We start from the raw sequence: 19372 nt of genomic DNA on the forward strand, positions 1-19372 counted from the left end.
CTGATCCGCCACCTCTGCGTCAGCCATCATAATAAAATAAAAACGAAATCTCGTATCTCTCTCCCGTTATTATCATCATTTTTTTTTTTGGGAGCGCTCACTAAGAGGCAATTGTTTATTTTCATAGCGGTACAGCCATCCTCAGCAACAAGCTTAATTAAGAAGCTTTAGAAAGTGAAGGAACGTTGATAACGCCGTCCCCTCCACCCGAATAACGGAGTAAAATTAATCGATCCCTGAAGTTTGGCGGCAAGTTGCCAAAAGTAGCAGCCAAAAAAAATACTTTATTTTACGTAAGACGCCTTCATATACGTATAAAGTATAGCCACTTATAGATAAACTCCTTATCTAGTCGCCTATCTAGTATAAAGGGGTTCTAATTTTACGAAATTCCCCCTCCACGTCATGCACGCATGCGCCTTCTGGAGTATTCGATCCTGTAGTGAGACTATCATGTGATCACAGTGAATTAAACATTTATTTTTTATAAAGTCCGTAGATTTCCTGAAAATTCATGCACTGTTGTGAAGGAATGAAGTAACTTAACCTAACCCGCGAAAAACATTGACGTTATTTTTGAAAGAGAGTGAACTTTGATAGTGTCAGATATAATAGTCAGCACCTTCATAGTGTCAGATAAATAGTCAGAACTTTGATAGTCATTTTATCTAGTTTATTTGTGTTGTGCGGCTGTGAAGGATTCAGTCATGTTCAATCCCTACAAACGAGCAGGTAATGGTGAAAGTCGTTCACGTGTTCCGCGTTGGCTAATTGAATTAAGCACGTTTCATTGATTAAAAATTATCGATATATGGAAATTATTAATGGTTATAAAATGAGTGTTATTAAGATAAATAACTGTCTCAATATCTGTGGTCCCAGAATTTTGTAAAGCGGATCAAAAGGGTTCTCTTGAAATAGTGTATATCTATCCAAATACAGTAAGACCTCGATATAACGTCGATCGCATTTTACGTCAGCTCCGCCTATAATGTCAGTTTGTAAAGGTCTCTGCCACACAGCATGATTAGCAAATTACGCTCCTACTCGGTGAGAAGTCAACCCGCTAAAGTCTTTTCATACAGGTGTGACCATAGAGGTGAAGGGTTCTCCAATTTTTTCTATGTGGCTCCCTTGTCCAGTCAGGGCAATTAGAGGTAGCGTAGGCAGATCCCGTGCACTGGAGCTGAAGGGGCACAAATTTCATTCTGAAACCTCTCCAACATTACAAGGGGGCGTCAAAATGTGCGCTTGTCCCGGGTGACCAAGCATCTAGTTGTGGCCCTGTGTCCAATCGTTTATCAACGGCTTCCCTGAACAGTCTAGAAAAGCACAACTTCGAAGCACTCAACAAGCGCATGAACAGCTGTGGCATAATCTATTTCTGTCAATGTTGGAGACTTTTTCTTTGACAAGAAAAACGTCTTTAAGCATGACAAGCAGTCACCAAAAATGCAGCTAAGGTCTTTCTTTCCAAAGAAATAAATTGCCAAAAAGGGTGATTAAAAGGAAGATTGCGGGATTAAAATTCTGGGTATAATGGCTGGTATGCAAAAAGTTAAAAATGTACAACCTAAGTGAAAACAAGATCTGAAACGGGATATTCCAACAATGAAAAACTGGATGTAACATACAGGGTAAAACGGTATATGATACAACGAGACCGAAAAAGTAGGCTTCAGAATGCTTACGGACTCAATTGATTCAAATGCTGCGCTATTCAACACAAAAGCTTGATGGAACAGATGCCATATAATCCAGTGAGTGGTGAATTTGTAGTGGCAGGCGCGTACTCCAGCTTGACGAAAATCGCCAAGGCCAAATGGACGTTACAGATGCCAAAAAAAATTTGCCAGCATAGAAAACATACCAAAAGAGGAAAGCAACAATATTATAAATAATGGTATAAATAAATGATCTCTATATCATGTCTCTGCCTCATTTTACGCAACGCATGACAACCTAGAAGCCAAAGGAAATAATGATAGCCAGTAGAAAAAAAAAACGCAAATGGAGAAAAATAGCCAACAGGTTAGAAAGGATATCGGCAAAAAAAAAAATTGCCTTCAACATTTCGTCCCCGACATTTTGTCTGTCCTGACCTTGTGAGTGATAAAGTAAGTGACCAAGTGAGCGACCGCATAAGTTGATCAATTGAATGGGTGAGTGACTATATACAAATACAAATACAACGCCACAACAGGCAAATTGCCCAACGAGGTGGCTGACTTAAGAACATCATGGATCCCCGAGCCCCTACCTACTACTGCTACCCCACACATGCACCCCCCCCCCCCCGCGGAACCCCCCAACGAATCGGTAAATGCGGGAATGTGCGTGTACGTGTAGTGCAACCTGACGTATAGTTTGTTTCTGTGCAATGCTTGTTATGTGTAGTGCTGTCATCTGCCCCCAGTTTTACTAACTATGAGTGAAGTGTTATGGTTGAATGATTTACCGTTGTAGGACTGTTGCTCTCTGTGGCGAGACTTTTTAACGGGGAGATCGGCTCGCATTTGCGCCTTGAAGTTGGGAACCACAGAAAACCAACTTCAGCCGACCACCACTGTGGGGTTCGAACCCGGATCCTCGCATCACGAGTCCGGCACTATAACCACTCGACCACCACAGCGGCCGAGTGGTGGTATGAGTGAACAAGTGTGTGGGTGGATGACCAAGTAAGTGTGGTCACTAGCTTGATCGCTTGTGCTGTTATTCCCTTGATTACTCACATGGTCATCAACTTGATCACATCAATAGTGATTCATACTGTTGCTCACTCGTGCAGTCACTCATTCGTATGGTCAGGGCAAGCAAAATGCACCAAGGACATAACGTACTGTCTGAGGCAAAATTTCTGGATCCTGTTCCAGCTCCATGTGCAACGTGACAAGGGATTGGTTAAAAACCTGAAATTTGGACTTTAAACTGATCAGGGTTTTCACGTCACACGCGGTGCAAAAAACCTACTTTAAACCTGGCTTAAACACTAGATTTTGTAGAAAATATTCTCCAGTGTTTGGTCTATAGTGTAATAGTCTGCACTCATCAATTATAAGTCAACCCGACTCATTTTTGCCCCTTTTTTTCATTTATCGCCAACTTGAATGTTACAGAGAGATATAGATGGCTTCTTTCTCAGCCAAAGATATCAAGGAAACAGTTATTTTCCGGATATTATGCTGAGGTGAGCTCGGAAAGAAAAGTCATCACGTCTCCGCCGGGACTCGAACCCAGGCCTCTTGCATACCGGGCAACCATCTACACCACTGGAGACACATGAATCTGCCTTCCTAATTTCACGCACTGTGTCGTGAGGTGCTGAAGTACTTTTCTTTCCGAGCTCACCTCAGCATAATATCCGGAAAATAACTGTTTCCTTGATATCTCTGGCTGAGAAAGAAGCCATCTATATCTCTCTAAACCGTCCCACCCGGGGGTCATTTCCTGAAGTTAAGAGAGGCTACTAATGCCTCTACTTCAGCGCCTCACGACACAGTGCGTGAAATTAGGAAGGCAGATTCATGTGTCTCCAGTGGTGTAGATGGTAGCATGCTTGCCCGGTATGCAAGAGGCCTGGGTTCGAGTCCCGGCGGAGACGTGATGACTTTTCTTTCCGAGCTCACCTCAGCATAATATCCGGAAAATAACTGTTTCCTTGAATGTTACAGTTTAAAAAAATTGTACTTTTGTTACCGAAATCAGTGCTGGCTATATTTTTCCCTCTGTCCAAAAGTAAATGAAACCTACGATTGTTAGGAAAAGGATTTGGGGCTTAGAAAACCATGTACGGATGTACATAATTACTGTTCCGCTACGATCTATTCCATTTTATCTTTCACATGCTTTCGTCAATGTCGCTTATACTTCTCACATGCTTGAATGCTTATGATGCCCTGGCTTTAGTTCCCCCCTCCCATTTATTTTAAACTCAACAGGTATGTGTAGTATTAGGTTGTCTTGCTAATGTGAATCAGTATCGTTATTTTCAACCTTGCTCTCAATGTTTCCTTAGGTTCCATGAGTCCAGGTGGAGAGCCAATGGCATTGGGGTCTCCAACTGCTAGTCCACATTCTCCTCAAAAGAATTACCTTCCGCCATACCTCTTTGGTGATGTGCCGAATTCTCATCCATCGTCTTCCACTACGCCGGGAGTATGTATGATTTATCACTAGTTATATTGTTATGTGATTCATTCATATTTTTCTCATTATTATATCGTATGTGAGTTATACCTAGCAGTTCATAGTTGATGAAAATAGGTTCGAAGATGTCCCATAACTAGAATTGTTGTGGAGAGAACAAGTGTGATTTTGCTGCTCCGTCCTCTGTGAACTTAAATAATGTTATAAGTGTTAAAATTTCCTACCCGCCAAAATTTCGTTGCCCGGGACAGTTGTCTTTGTTTAAAATTTAAATTATATTTCTTCAAGTTTTGATCAGGAAATGATCGAGCAGATTGTGCTGAGAACCTTGTCATTTAAATGCATAGTTCCGAAATGAGCCTTTGTCTTTAGAACTTGAGACAAAGGATCACAAAGCAGCTAAGTGATGATGTAAGTCTGATTACATCCATTGGAGGGCACTGTAGCCCAGGTCGATGAGATACTTGCCTAAAGTACCAAAGGCTGTTTAGAGGTGTCGCGAGTTCGATATCCGGTTCGTCCTTGTCAGAAACTTTCCTGACACAGCGGTACAACAGAAACAGCAACATGACCACACAAAAAAATTGCTACCACAGGAAGTAGTCCCACATCAAGGAGGATAGCGCACCAATCTCTGGGTACTAAAAAAATGCTGCAGTGTTCGGAATCTGCAATAAATTATAGGTCCTGGTCTAATTAGCCCTTGTGTACAGAAAATGACTGGTGCAACAAAAATGATCAAATTCGTCCATTGGAATCACGGAGGAAACATTAAAAAATGTACTTTTTAGCGCTCAAAAATTTCTTCTCGAAGTAGACTTGTCCACATTTCTTTCTTTCCCCCTCCACTCTCCTACGGGACTTGAATCTGTTTTTTTTTGGTTTCTGGCTCTGTCGAGAGCTTTCATGTTTCCCTGCCATTTACAAAAGTCTCTAAAACATGCCCATACTTCCTGTCTGGTCTGTCTTTGGCCGTTTAAAGAGTCAAACCCTGTGAAATTTATGTGTGAACATTTCTGTATGAGTGATGATTATTATATATGCAATCATTAATCTATGAACCACATCATTATCATTTAGCAACAGTTCACACCTGTCGGCAATTGGAATTCGCCACAACCAAAACAGAATGTGTCCTTCACGACGCCTCATATGTCTCCCACCATGGCTAAAAGGCAACTTTATCAGTCACCTGCTATCCAAAAGTAAGATCAATTTTGTCCGTAGTTATAGGAGTGTATCTTGACAAAAATCTCTTTGATAAGTAAGATTTAATGTATAAAACAATCGGAGAGAATGGTTATGATTGACAAATAGAAAAGAATTATGAACTGTCTTTCATGGTAATTGCAATCAGTATTTGGCAAATTGGAACAAATTTAGGCGGCAACCAAATTTCCTAGGAGCCAAGCATGCTTTTTGCTCAATTAAAACAGTTTTAAATAATATATCCTCGACTTTTCCTGAACTTGTTCTTTCCCATGCTAAGAAAAAAATGCTGTCATAAAATCAGAAAATTCTGCGCAATTATGAAGCTCCAATATAGCACACCTGCATATAAAAATTTTATAGTCAGTGCTGATTTTCTAGTTCTCCCGGTGACCTGCGATTTGTCAAGCCCCGATTATAATCAAAATTATGATTTCAAAATGATCTGAAATAAGATCCACTGATCAGAATGTCTCAAAATTTTATGCTAACATTCTTGTATCGTAATGAAATTGCTATTTTTCTTTTCTTTAATTTTTGCTTTTTCTTTAATTGCTATTATTCAATTGCTTCTATTCAAATGCTTCTATTCAAGATTGACAGAAAGGAACTCTCTCACCGGTTTATGGTCAGTCAATAATCAGTCTTTTATTTGCCGGTCGGATGCCCGACGTTGGTGGTCACTTCTGTGCAGTGTAGCCCGGTCAGTACCAGCGGAGGTCTCTCGATTGGGTACCGGATCACCTTGATCAGCTCCAGGGGGCCTCTCGGTTGAGGGCCACCAAGATGTTACGTTACTGCGTGTACCCTTGACGAGGCCAGCAGCTATGTTATTTTCCGTCCAACATGAGAATTTTTCCGTCCAAGTATTTTCAACTATGAAGATAAAATAACCTTTTCGGTTCCGGACCTACCGGGAAACAAATTTAGACATGTATTCTATTTTATTTTGAACAACTATTGGATCATTTTCCCAGCCTAAGGCCAAATGAAGTGGTAGCGGGACGGAGAACCGTCCAACTAGAGGGTTTCAGTTGAATGAACTCAACAAAGGAAAAGGGGAGAGATGTTAGCCAAAGAGGAAGGAATTTATACACATATTTCATAAAATTTTAGGACCACACGTCCTCGCAAGGCCTTTTCGCCTCAACAAAAATGTCTCATTTGCATACTCATGTGTTAACAAATAATAAACATCACAAAGAAAATATTACATCGGAAATCTGGCAACATGACAAAATCCGGAGAGCTGATCAGACTCTCCCAACTATGTCAACATTAAACAAATAACACTAAAAGAAATGAGATGTTCCGATGTAGGTCTGCAGCCCCCCGCCGAAAACAAGTGAGTACAACTCTATGTTTTCCATATAACGAGACTTGCAATAACTCCCCTGGGAGGTCCCTTGATTAAAAAAAAATATTTTTCAAGACGAACCTTTAAGTCTCGTCCAACCTACACGGAAATTGGAACCAGACCCCTTCACGAAAATAGCGACATCGTCGTCATGAGGGAAATTAATTTATATGGAACATCAGTAGCCCGACCTCTGGCCCGTTCTCGTTCGGCAGCCGAAAGACCCAGACTGCCAAACTAAGCGAACATTCTGGCCCTTACCTGTTTGCCAGCGGGTCCTTCGGTGGTTTCCGGTAACTGAGGGTCCCTGGGGTCTAAAATAAGAAGGAATTTCCCACATAACAAGATCACCATTAATGTAGAGGGATTGGATCCCGATATGTTACATCAGGGTACATGCTCCTACTAAGGACCTAGGATTTCAGTGACCTGGGTCCTAGTGACTTGGGCAATTCAAAATAGTAACTAATGAGAAATCTAAAATACAAATACTTGTTTGATGCACTTTGTTTGAAAACTGACAAAGAAAAAATCAAATGAAGGGGTGATGAGGTGAATATTCTAACAGTCTAATTGTTCTACAGTGACATTAAAGAGGTATTTGAAGAGAGAGATGGAAAAAAGGCTCTCTTATTTGTATAAATAAAATACACGATGACGTAACAGAAAAAACAACACATAAACTACACACAAACTGAATACAAGGGTAAGATTGTAAGATCCCAAGGGACCTATGTTCGTCCAGGGCAGATCCATGATAATGACACCAAAATGTTTCTCCGTGGCAACACATTTTATATATACATGCATGTGTGTACATATACAATTTTTTAAGCTTTAAAGGTCTGTATACGAGCTGAGTTCTGGTTAATTTCTTTGGGTAAATGGGTAAATTATTATAGAAATTTGCAACAAGATAGGTGAAGTTTTTTCAGATTGTTTTACTAATTTTTTGAATTAACCAAATGTTGTTATATCTTGGGGATGATCTGAAGGTGTTAATAGGTAAGTAAAATTTTTTTTTTGAAATTAGGGTAGACTTGAAAAAGTAAATGTGTGTTGTAATGGAAGGATATTGAGTGAGCGATAAAGCTCGTGAATTGATGAACTAAAGTCATTAGTGATTAATCTGATCATTCTTTTCTGAAGGTAAATCAATGGGTATAAATTTATAATATAGTTGGAACCCCCAAATTGATAATCCATAAAGCAGGTGAGAATGAAAAAATGAGTAATAGAAGATCAATAGAAATGATATAAGGTTTGAGATAGTAAAGTCTATAAAAAGTATATATCAAAGTTTAGAGTGAATGAGTGAGTGAGCATGGTTTACATGTGATTTCCATTTTATATTTGAATCAATGAAAACTTCTAGGTATTTGATGGTGTTGACCTGTTTGAGAAGAGCACAGTTACAGGGAGCACTGGCGCAGTCAAACGTGTGAAGGATAATATTAATGCTTCGTTTAAGATTAGATTGCAAGGAAAAATTAATGAATTTAGTTTTAGTAACATTTTTTTAGTTCAAGACAGCAGAAAACCAATTTATAATTTTTATTAAATCATGTTAATAATTTTAATCAGTGTTTGGTAATCTTTTGCTGAATAAATTAAAACCATATCATGGACAAAAGATATAATTTTATCAGTGGAATTCAGCTTACATAGAGATCATTGATGAGTATAACGGAAAGTAAAGGACCAAGAGTTGATCCCTGAGGAACGCCTTTATTAATTTTCATTAGATAACTGACTTTATCTCTACATTTTAAAGTCTGCTGTCTATTGAGTATAGACAGTATTATAGATAAGCTTTTAAAAGTTTGAGAGGAGTTCCTCTCACTTCATTAAAGTTTAGTTTTTCGAAAAGTATGGGACACACTGTCAAATGCTTTTCTAATGTCAAGAAAAATAGCTATTGTTTTGTAAGAATTATCAATATTTTAAAAAACTGTAGAGGAAAATTCCAAAAGGGCCGATTCTGTATTTTTGTTTGGGAGATATTGATTATCTGAGAAAAAGTTGGATTCATGAAGAAAAGAATGAAGCGCCAATTTTTGATTAATGTCTCAAAGATTTTAAAAACAAAGTTCAAAACTGAAATAGGTCTATGATTATTGAAATTATTAGGGTCACCTGACTTGTAAATCGGAGCGACTGTGTCAGTTTTTAGGCTGTCAGGGAAAACATCCAAAAAACAGGTAAATTATCAAACATTAATCAGTTGATTCATTTTTTTTTATTGTTATTGTTTTAATTTTTTACATAAATACAAGATGAAACAAAAAATCAGCCAAGGGGTCTAGAGACCCATACTGGATGATACATTGCAAATTTATAATGAATAATAAGGAACACAGTTACTTATTAGTCAACAACATCAACAAATTAAAACGGAAAAACGAAATATTAGAAAAACACATACACACGCACACACAAAATGGGGAGGGGTTTCCAAAAAAAAAAAAAATCAAATGTCAAAACAAAACTTTCACATAATTTGTAGTATTTTTGGCAACAACAAGGAGTGTAATTTTATGAAATACGCATTGCATGATTTTCAGGTAAATATATGCAAATATAAATCAATATAATGTTGCAATGCTTAAGATCAAATAGATTCATAATTTAACTGATTGAGGAGCATAGGCAAATCAAAAGAAACTCTCGATGTCACTGATTGAAAAAATATATTGTTTCATGTGTCTTTTGAAAGGTAATAAGTTAGTAATGTTAAGGATAGCAGGTGGTAGAGAGTTGCTAAATTTCGGGATGAGGTAAGTAAAATGCTTCTTCAGAAGAGTTTTGTGGATAAGTGGTAGAGAGTATCTATTGTTCAATCTATTTGAGAAATGGGAACGGGTAAAGCAAATTGTCATTTAAAAATAATTATAGTAGATTTGTAGAAATAAAGCTGACGTAGGGGAAGGATTCCAAGACTGAAAAAGTTGTTTTGAAGGAGTCAAATAGTCACTTGTGATAAGTCTTATTGCTCTTTTTTGGAGTTTCATTATTGGTGTAAGATTTGAAATGAAGTCGCCACCCCAGATAGCTAAACCATATAACAGAAGGGAATGAAATAATGAGTAATAAAGTGTTAACATGAACGAGTGATCTATATATGGTTTTAGGTAATATAGTTTGTAAATTACATAGCGAAGTTTACTTTGCAGATATTTTACATGAGTTTTCCATCTGAGGTTATGATCAATATGAATACCTATAGTCCGTTTCAGGTTAACTTTGCAGTGAAGAGGAAGCTACGAGGGAACCGCATCACTCGTTGCTATTACAACGAAAGCCTCTTAACCAATGTATCGATGCGCGGCCTCTGTAAGGTATGGCTGATTCTCGCCAATCTCGCAGAAAAAAATATTTTTTTCGTATAACGTAATGATTGCAGAAAAAATTGTAGTCAGTAACAATTAGCTAATGAAAAAAAAAACCCATCGTCGGTACTTTCAGAAATTAAAGTGCGGTTTTTGAAAACAATTTTTTTTTTATTGAAAAGTATCTTAGTAACTCCTATTAACCCGGTTTTCACCTTTGAATTTGGGAAGAGCCCCAAATAATAATAATAAAAATTATAAGGCAAAATTTAGAATTTGTTTACTCACTTTTCTTGCCGCAATTTCCGTCGCTCACCCCCCCTCCCCCGAACGCATATACGTCGGTGCCACTTGTTATCACTACATACAGTTTTAGTCATTTTTTACGGATTCCCATTCTATGGAATCCTCATTTGAAGTTGTAGAACTATCGGATTCTCGATTACTTATTAATTGTTGTTGCTTCAACACAAGGGCGTAGCGAGGGGGGGGGGACTTGGGGGTCTGGTCTCTTCCCCCCCCCCCCCCCCGAAATGTGAGAAAATGACCGAAAAAAGGGAAAAATATGGCCAAATCCATTGTTCTGTCACTTCGCCCCCCCCCCCCGAACGAAATTTATGGCTACGCCCCTGCTCCAACATGTGTTCCATCATGCCATCTGCAATCCAAAATTCTTCTTCTTTTCAATAACGTGCTTTATGCCAAAAGAACGGAGAACGTTTTAGCGTGTCTATCTCTGGTAAAAAGAAAGATACAACTGTCACGGAAGGAAAAAATACACTGCAAGCCTAAACCATTGTGGCTCTCTCTCTCTTGCTTATTTATATTTATCTGGAGAGACAGCCTCTGTGTGTGTGTGTGCAAAAGAGACATTACTTATGTCAACACCCTCCGCTATCAGCTATTGGAATTCAGTAACCACCCCTATCCCACGAACACGGCAAGAAATAGATTATTAAAAAAAAGGGGGGGCGCCTGGAACCGTAACCTACACCCATAAAGAGAGCCTCTCACAACGGTATCGGCGCTGTCGTGGAAGAGGGACAGTTCCTGTAATCTGTGAGTGAATATCTGAATCTGAATTCGTTGGAGGTTATTTTCGGGAGAAAAAAAAACCTGATTGAATATTCGTCTGGGTGTGTAGGCCTATAACTACATGCAAAAGTGTATTGGAAAATTCAACAAAATGACGATATAATATATATATATAATTATACAAAAAAAAGCATGACAGTGATATTGGCGGGGATAATTTCATGGAAATCGCTCCAAAATGTTCTTGAGCTCGCCATGGATTTCTGATAATGGTAACCAATATTTTTTCTAATTTAAAATTTTTTAACAAATATACATTGGTTCAAAACGGTATTTTTTCAGTATCTTTTTCGAAATCATAAAAAAATTTGAAATATTCTATATAAATGATCAACAGAAACCTCCGATGTATGGGAACTATATTTTGCGGCGAAGGAATACACTCTCTACCTTTCTCTTCACTGCAAAGTTAACCTGAAACAAACTATAAGTATTTAATTGTGGAAACCTGTTCGAGACTCTGGCAGTTACAAGTTGAAATGTTTTGGTAATTATTATTGTGGAATATCAGATTATGGTTGAAGTTTATATTAGTCATAGAAGAGAAGTACATAAACTTCGTTTTTGTTACATTTATTTGTAAGTTGTTACTGATAAACCAATTACGAATTATTAATAAATCTGCATTTATTGAACTTGCAAGTGAATGGTCGTCATCAGTTGAATAAAGCAATACTGTGTCATCTGCAAATGTTATGATTTTACCAGTTAATTCAATGTTGCAAAGGTCATTTATGAATATGTTAAATAATAATGGTCCCAGAACAGAGCCCTGAGGTACGCCTTTGATTGTTTCTAATGGATTATTAAGATTATATCCAACTTTAGCTATTTGAGATCTATGACTAAGATAAGAAGCAATTAATTTATTTACATTACCTCTGATACCAAAAATATGTAATTTAATGAGTAAGATACGATGGTCGACACTCTCAAATGTTTTTTTTATGTCCAGGAAAATGGCAATAGTCTTTTTGGATGTATCAATTTTTTCTACAATATACTTAGTGAATGTTAAAAGGGCAGTCTCTGTGTTTCTGTTGAGAAGAAAACCATATTGATTGATAGAAAAAAAATTTACATGCGAGAGGAAAGAAAACATTCTATTCTTAATGATAATTTCAAAAAGCTTTGAAAGTGACGACAAAACTGAAATCGGTCTAAAGTTGTTGAGATCATTCGGATCACAATTTTTAGGAATTGGGGTTACAACTGCTAAGTCAGAGAGTACATTTAAGATGTTATTAGGAAGTATTTTTACAACTTTCGAGTTCAACGTATCTGAGGAAGACCCCGTAGCAGGTAAAGTCTTAATAATTTTTGAAATTTCTTCCGGAAAATTTGGGGTGAGGTATATTGAGTTGACTATGTGTGACTGGATATAGTGTTTATAATCATCATTTATATTAATATTGAGTGGTGAAATGTTAACGAAGTGGGCATTGAAATTTTGGGCGAGGGTGTTGTCACAGTTTGTTGGTAATGAATTTTGATTATTATCTTTGAATATTATTTCATCCAATAACTTCCAGCGTTTTTTAGATGTGTTACATTTCGAAAATTGTTTGGAGTAATAATTATTTTTAGTAATTTTAATTTGGGACTTCACCATACGAGCAGCATTTTTATGTTGCTATATTTATAGAAACATCAAAAGGGTATTTTCAAGATTTTTTGTATAGATTTGGTTTTATTTTTATAAGATGTTTTAGTTCGTGTGAGATCCAAGGTTTCTGTTTGATTTTATATCTTGTGTGGTTGATGTTTCTAGTATGGTTTTGGACAATCATTTGAAGTTTGGATACAAATTCTTCGAACAAGTCACAGGGGTCAGTAGCATTTGATGAAAATGTATAGTTTTGCAAATACCGAATTAGCTTGTTGTAGTTAATTATTTTAGCAGAACATTTTAGTTTTCGACCATTAGTAATTACATTAACATTACTGAATAACAATTTACAGAGTATAGGGTTATGATCTGTGATATCAGTGGAAAATATAGATGAATAAATATTAATTATTGGGGAATGACGAAAGAAAATATGATCGAGACATGTTCCCGACTGAGGTCTGGTTATATTTTGAATCAAAGGTTGAAAACCCAAACTACATAGATAATCCATATATTCAATACAAATATTCGATTCGGTATTCAAGAGGTCAATATTGATATCACCAATGATCATGATATTTTTACATTTGGTATTATTTAAAATAAGTTTCAATTCATTGAAAAATTCTGTTACTGGGAATAAGTGGGATCTGTAGATAGAAAAAATGGTTATGTTTAAAGATGGTTCAACTAGGGCTATTATTTCAGCAGTATGCATAGTTGTAGAAGATATTTGATTAAAATTGAGGAAGTCATTTATGTGTACAGACCTGCCAACTCTCCCGATTCAGGCGGGAGACTCTGGATTTTTCATCCTTCCTCCTGCGATCCGGATTTGTTAAAATTTCTCTGGATTTTGGCAGAAAATTAGATTTCACGTTGTCGTGGCGTCAATAATTACCCTCGCCGTTAGGGAAAACACCCGTAGAGGACAACCGTAGTCATTTTCATCGAGCAGCCGTAAAAAAAAAAGTTTTTGTGACCGCATTTAAGCAACTGGCAAAGACGTGACTTTGTTTTCGTAGCATTTATCGGCAATCATTTATCAGGGGCATGACCTTCGTTGCCGAAATTCCTGTATAATCGTTATTGTATTCCATTAACAGCCGCGCTGTAAGCACTTTTTTTCGTCCGCAGCTTTGTAATTTGAATTTTTTAAATCGTTTCTTCCGATTAAACATCTTCAGAAAGAAAATATAAAACTTTAAGCTATATACAGCTAAATATAAAGCTTTTAAGAATTCATATACCCAAGATTATCAATCACTGATAGCATCCACGAAAGGAAACACATACTTTATTAACAGTATGTAGATGTGATTTCTCTATTCTGCATGGAAAGACTGGCATAGAATTATATTCTTCTCAGGGGCAATGCAGAACGTGCCTGGGGGGGGGGGGAGAATGTAACTTTTTCTTAATTTATTAAAAAAAAATTTTATGAATTTTTTTTGATCAAGGCTATGAATGTCGGTGGGAGGGGGGTACCCCCCTCGGGAGAATCTCCGGATTTCTGGATTTCAAAAGTTGGCACGTCTGTGTGTACCAATATATCTCCTGAACTACTATATTGGCGACAACATGAAAAAAGTTTAAATCCATGAATATTAAAAAATTTGGTTTCATAATCAAAGATCCGAACCTCAGACAAAACAATGATATTTATATTTTCAATGTTGTCGCCAAAAGTAGAAAATAATTGATCAAAATTTGCTCTAACACTACGAATGTTGGTGTGGAATATATTTAATGAAGAGTATGGAACATTATTATTGCTGGGAGAGAGGAATTTATTTAATTCGTCCAGGGTGAAGTTCAGTGTAGTTAGAATTAAAATTAATAGACATCATTCAAATCATCAATATGAGTGATTCTGAACACCCTGGAGTCATCATGTTGTCTTAAGAAAATCTTACCGTCTCTGATCCAGCAATGCTTGAAATTATTGTTCTTTAAATTGTTTGCAATGGAAAATAACCTTTTTCATATATGAGCATAAATGAGCATTGAAATAAATATATGTGGGTCTAAGTCTATTGTCTATATGAGATGCTTGATAGATCTTCAGAAAGATTCATCATTTGAATCTTTCTGAATGGGAGTTTTTTTTAAAACTAGCGAATTTAGGATGTCAGAAGAAATTGATGATGAAAAATCAATAATTTTTTGAATTTCATTATTATCTGTTGGAAGAAAAAAAATTTGAATTAACACTGAGACAAATTGTCTAAAGTCATAAGTTGGGAGAAAACCTGAATGAGGAATATTAGTGAAAAAAGTATTGAAAGTTATTGGCGAGCGACATCAAGTTAGTATTAGAAGGCAATTTTTTGATTATCATGAGTACTTGTTAGTTTGTTAATGAACTGTCAGCGTTTAGATGGAGTATTGCATTTGTTAAACTTGGATGAGTAATGGTTGTGTTTTACAATCTTAATCCTAGATCTCATTACTGAAACAACAGTTTTGTAAGCAGTTAATATAAGGTTATCGTATGGAAATCTTGTTTGAGATAGAGGGTTTTATTTTAATGAGATTATGGAGTTCATCAGTAAACCAAGGATTTGATTTTTTTCTTAATCTGATAATTTCAAGTATGATTCTTCACTATTATTTCAAGCTTAAAAATGAATTCATCAAAAGCACGACCTGAATCATTAGGGTATGATGAAAAATTATAATGTGTCGAGTATGAAAAGAAGGCATTGTAATCCACAATTCTAATATACTTTTTTTATTCCCATTTTATAGTAACACCTCTCTCATGAACAGTCCAAGTATAAGAAAACCCGGTGCTCCTCCTGTAGAAAGTCTTTTTGGAACAAGGTCTGGGCAGGTGCAGCAGGGAACTCCCGACGTGTCAAAAGTATAGAATTTCTCGAAAATCCTTTAGAACTTTCCTGTAATTAATTTAATGCAATGATATATTTTGTTTATTTTAAAAATTTTGAGATTAAAAAATACCACCCTATTTTTTATTTATAATCTGTGAAAATTTGATGAAACATTAGCACAAAATCTGTCACGACAGATTTGTATCTACTGTTGCCAATATTCCATTATAGCGAAACCATTATTTAAAAATAGCTGAATGAATGAATACAAGAACTCTTCCACCAGACTTAACCTGTTGCCGAGACTTTGTCCTAAGACAAAGATTGGAGACTCCAATCCTACTTTGACGCATAGTCTGGAACAATTTTATATGCCAAATAAAACAGCCATAAAATCATTTCAAATATTATATTGATAATAGTTTTTTTTTACTTTTTTTCCTTCAGATGGATAGCTCGCGTCATATGCTGATGCCATTAAGAAACTTTAACGAAACATCATTATCAGGTACTTTTATTATTGTTATTTGATTATACTATGCCAGTCACCTGAGCATGGTGCATATACACTTGGACCTTGATATAACAAACTCTGATTTAACAAAAAAAAAATTTCATTCCATCTCCTATAGGGAGGAGGGGGGAACCCCAAGCTTGAGTAACCTGGGAGTTTAATATAGAGCAATAGGTCCTACACAGATGGAAGTTTTTTGTATTCATAATCATAGTACTTACATCAAGGTTTAAACCAAGTGATTTTTTTAAACCAAATAAAAGTGGCCTAAATATTTTTTTCTGTGAAAAATATATTGGTTCATTATCAGCCAAAATTTTTCATTCTCACCACATTTTATATTCTTAGGGTACACTCTGATAGTATATCTTTAAATGGTATATGATGATATAAGAGGTTTTTTTTCCAAGATATATATATATATCTTAAAGTTATATACAGAAACCAAAATGTCTCATTCTTACCACATTTTCTAACCTTTGAATAAGGATAACATTACACATCTAATGTAGTAGTGTATTATCTCACAGGGTTTTTTCCTTTACAAAGAAGCAGCAACAGTAGTGACACCATCATGCTAGGGTCAGGTGGTCTTATAATTGAATAAAGACACTATCTGTCCCTATAGGACAAAAGACTACTAGTAGTTACAGTATCTCCCATTTTCTTTCCCATAACAAGTAGCACATCTCGTACTGCACCCAGTCTTAATATTCAATAGTTTTTTTATGCTTTCACCACTAAGCCTAGTTAATCAGGGTTCTACTGTGTAGTAGTAACAGATTTATGAAAAATAATCAGCTATATACAGGGTGATTATGATTACAGTTTTGATTCCAAAACTATACAAAAAGAACTGATTAGAATGACTTGAAAATTTGCATGGATACTCCTAAAGCAATGGAAATTTCTTTGGCAAAAGAAAAAAAGTGCAAAATGTGCAAGTACTTAGCGTGCTGCTTATTGTTGGGTCATATTCTGCGGTGATTTTCTTTTTTTTTTAGCGCACGTTGGATTGTGAGATAAGTGGTTTTTTTTTTTTTTTATATTGCTCTCATTTTTTTTTAAATTTTCGTTGTGTATTTTCGATCGACTTATATTTATTTTTCTCGTTCGCATTTCATTTTCGTTGTTTTTTCGCCAGGTTCGCTCGCTTCTTTGATATAAGTTCGTAGGTTTTGGACGTTAGTGTTAGCAAACAGTGTATACTTTTCCCGGGTACTCTCAATAACGTTGTTTTCCTTCCATTTGGGCCTATTGTTGTAGTGTTAGTGTTTTGAGATAGTTAGCTAATTCTAATAAGTATAAATTGTACTTCGTAGCTTAATACTTTTTTTAGAGAGTGTTGTATTCTTTATATACATATTTATTTTATTCTTCGTGATTTAGTGCTGAGCATTCTACTTTACGTAATTTTTTCGTATAATCTCTTACGTATATTTTGCATAGTAATGTATTTTACATTATTTTAATTTCCAGTTAACGTTTCTCATTTTCGTATTGTTAAGTATTATTATTATTATCTAGCTTTAGCAATAGTGTTAGTATGCCTCGACCTCGACTAGTGTTGTGTAGAGCTTGCGACGGGAGGTTTCCCTGGTCTAGGGGTATAGTAGCTGATAGTTTCAATTGTAAAGGGTGCTTGGATAGAAAAAGGCTGGAACACGAGGTCGAAGCTTTACGGGAAAAAGTTAGGGTGCTAGAGGGTCCGGTTATAACGGACCCTCTGGTCGTCGAGCCACCTGTTGATGAAGAAGCAATCTCCACGAACAACGACATTTTAGAGGGCGAATGGGTGGTCGTGGATGAGGTAGAGGGGGATAGTGATAGGGGTTTAATCATCGGCGATTCTATGGTTAGGGAACTTGGGAACCGAGTGTGTAGGGATTTTCGGGGTTTCGAGCGCTGTTGTCTTCCTGGGGGGAAGATTGGCAACGTTCGAGACGTTTTTCATCGCCGAAAGTTGCCCTTGCGGGTGATTCTGTGGGTGGGAACAAATCAGGTAGGAGCGAATATTAGTGAGTCTCTGTCAGAATACCGGGATTTACTATTATCCGCTAGGGAGGGGGGTTCAGATGTGGCAGTGATTCCAGTGCTGCCAAGGGGTAGTAGGGGATATAGGAGTAGGATCCACCAATTCAATATAGGCCTGAAGGACATTTGCTCCTCACTTGGGGTCACGTTCTTGGATCTTCCCGCATTTACCGATAGGTGGCTTCGTTCGGATGGGATCCATCTAAATAAAAGAGGGGTCTGGGAGGTTTACGATAGTCTTAGGTCAGGTTTTTTACTCCCAGACCACGTAGTCGGGAATGCGGGTTAGTTAATGATAATCACAACAGTACTGACGGGGAATTACCCACCTCTGACTTGGATGGCTTCTCGATTGACAACAAACCACCGGGCAAATTAAAATGTGTGTTAATAAATGCCAGGAGCTTGGGTAACAAGAAAGATTTTTTAGACACTATGATAGTTGTGGAGGACTTGGATCTTATAGCCATTACAGAATCTTGGGCAAGCGATGGGGATGAATCTTTCTTACACATCTCCGGATACAATACTTTTTTGAGAAATAGATCTGATAGGAAAGGGGGTGGAGTGTTGATATACGTGAAATCATGTTTGAAGGCTAGAGAGTGTAACGTGCAGAGAAGTGATATTGAAACCATATGGGTTGAACTTGAGAACAAAAGACGTCATAAGCTTATTGTTGGGGTTTGTTACAATCCACCGAATAGGGATCAAAACTATATCGCCAAAATGCATGATGAAATTTCCTACACGTGTAAGCGAAAGAGGGTTCTCATACTAGGGGATTTCAATTACCCGGGTATTGATTGGGAGAACCTTTCATCTGGAAATCAGTATGAAAGAGACTTTCTTAAGTTGGTGCTCGAAAATTTTTTGTATCAGCATGTATCAGAAGCCACTAGGGGTACTGCTATTTTGGATTTAGTTCTTACTAGTTCTGAGGATCTAGTTGAACATGTTTCGGTGGGGGAAGAGTTTTCTTCCAGTGATCATCGTATCGTCAGATTTCTCTGTAACTTTTCCTCGGGTAAGGTTGATAACAAAAGACTGGTTCCTTGTTTTCGGAGAACTAACTTTGATGTTTTGCGAAGAAGGTTAGCGGAAGTTTTCAAAGACCGGTTGGAATCAGTAGGGGTGGTAAGTCAATGGGAAGAATTTAGTACGAAGCTGTCCTCTGTTTTGCACGACGTCATACCCTTTGTTCGAAAAAAGCGTGTTTGTACATCACACCCTCTATGGTTC

At 36.8% G+C, this 19372-nt stretch overlaps 1 protein-coding gene across 1 annotated transcript in view; it reads left to right on the forward strand.

Annotated features, from left to right (window-relative positions):
* Positions 1-507: 507 nt before the first annotated feature.
* Positions 508-19372, forward strand: part of Nup35 (nucleoporin 35) — a 41672-nt gene continuing 22807 nt past the window's right edge. The window contains exons 1-5 of the mRNA XM_089254149.1: positions 508-732; positions 4016-4155; positions 5227-5351; positions 15500-15614; positions 16030-16090. Of these exons, the coding sequence (XP_089110275.1) occupies positions 708-732; positions 4016-4155; positions 5227-5351; positions 15500-15614; positions 16030-16090 (466 nt within the window). The 5' untranslated portion in view covers positions 508-707. The remainder of the gene's footprint in view (positions 733-4015; positions 4156-5226; positions 5352-15499; positions 15615-16029; positions 16091-19372) is intronic.

The sequence above is a fragment of the Pholcus phalangioides genome, unplaced genomic scaffold, assembly GCF_987345545.1.
Source record: "Pholcus phalangioides strain wild (caught in Gottingen) unplaced genomic scaffold, Ppha-v1.0 ptg000040l_1, whole genome shotgun sequence".
NCBI classification, from domain to species: domain Eukaryota; kingdom Metazoa; phylum Arthropoda; class Arachnida; order Araneae; family Pholcidae; genus Pholcus; species Pholcus phalangioides.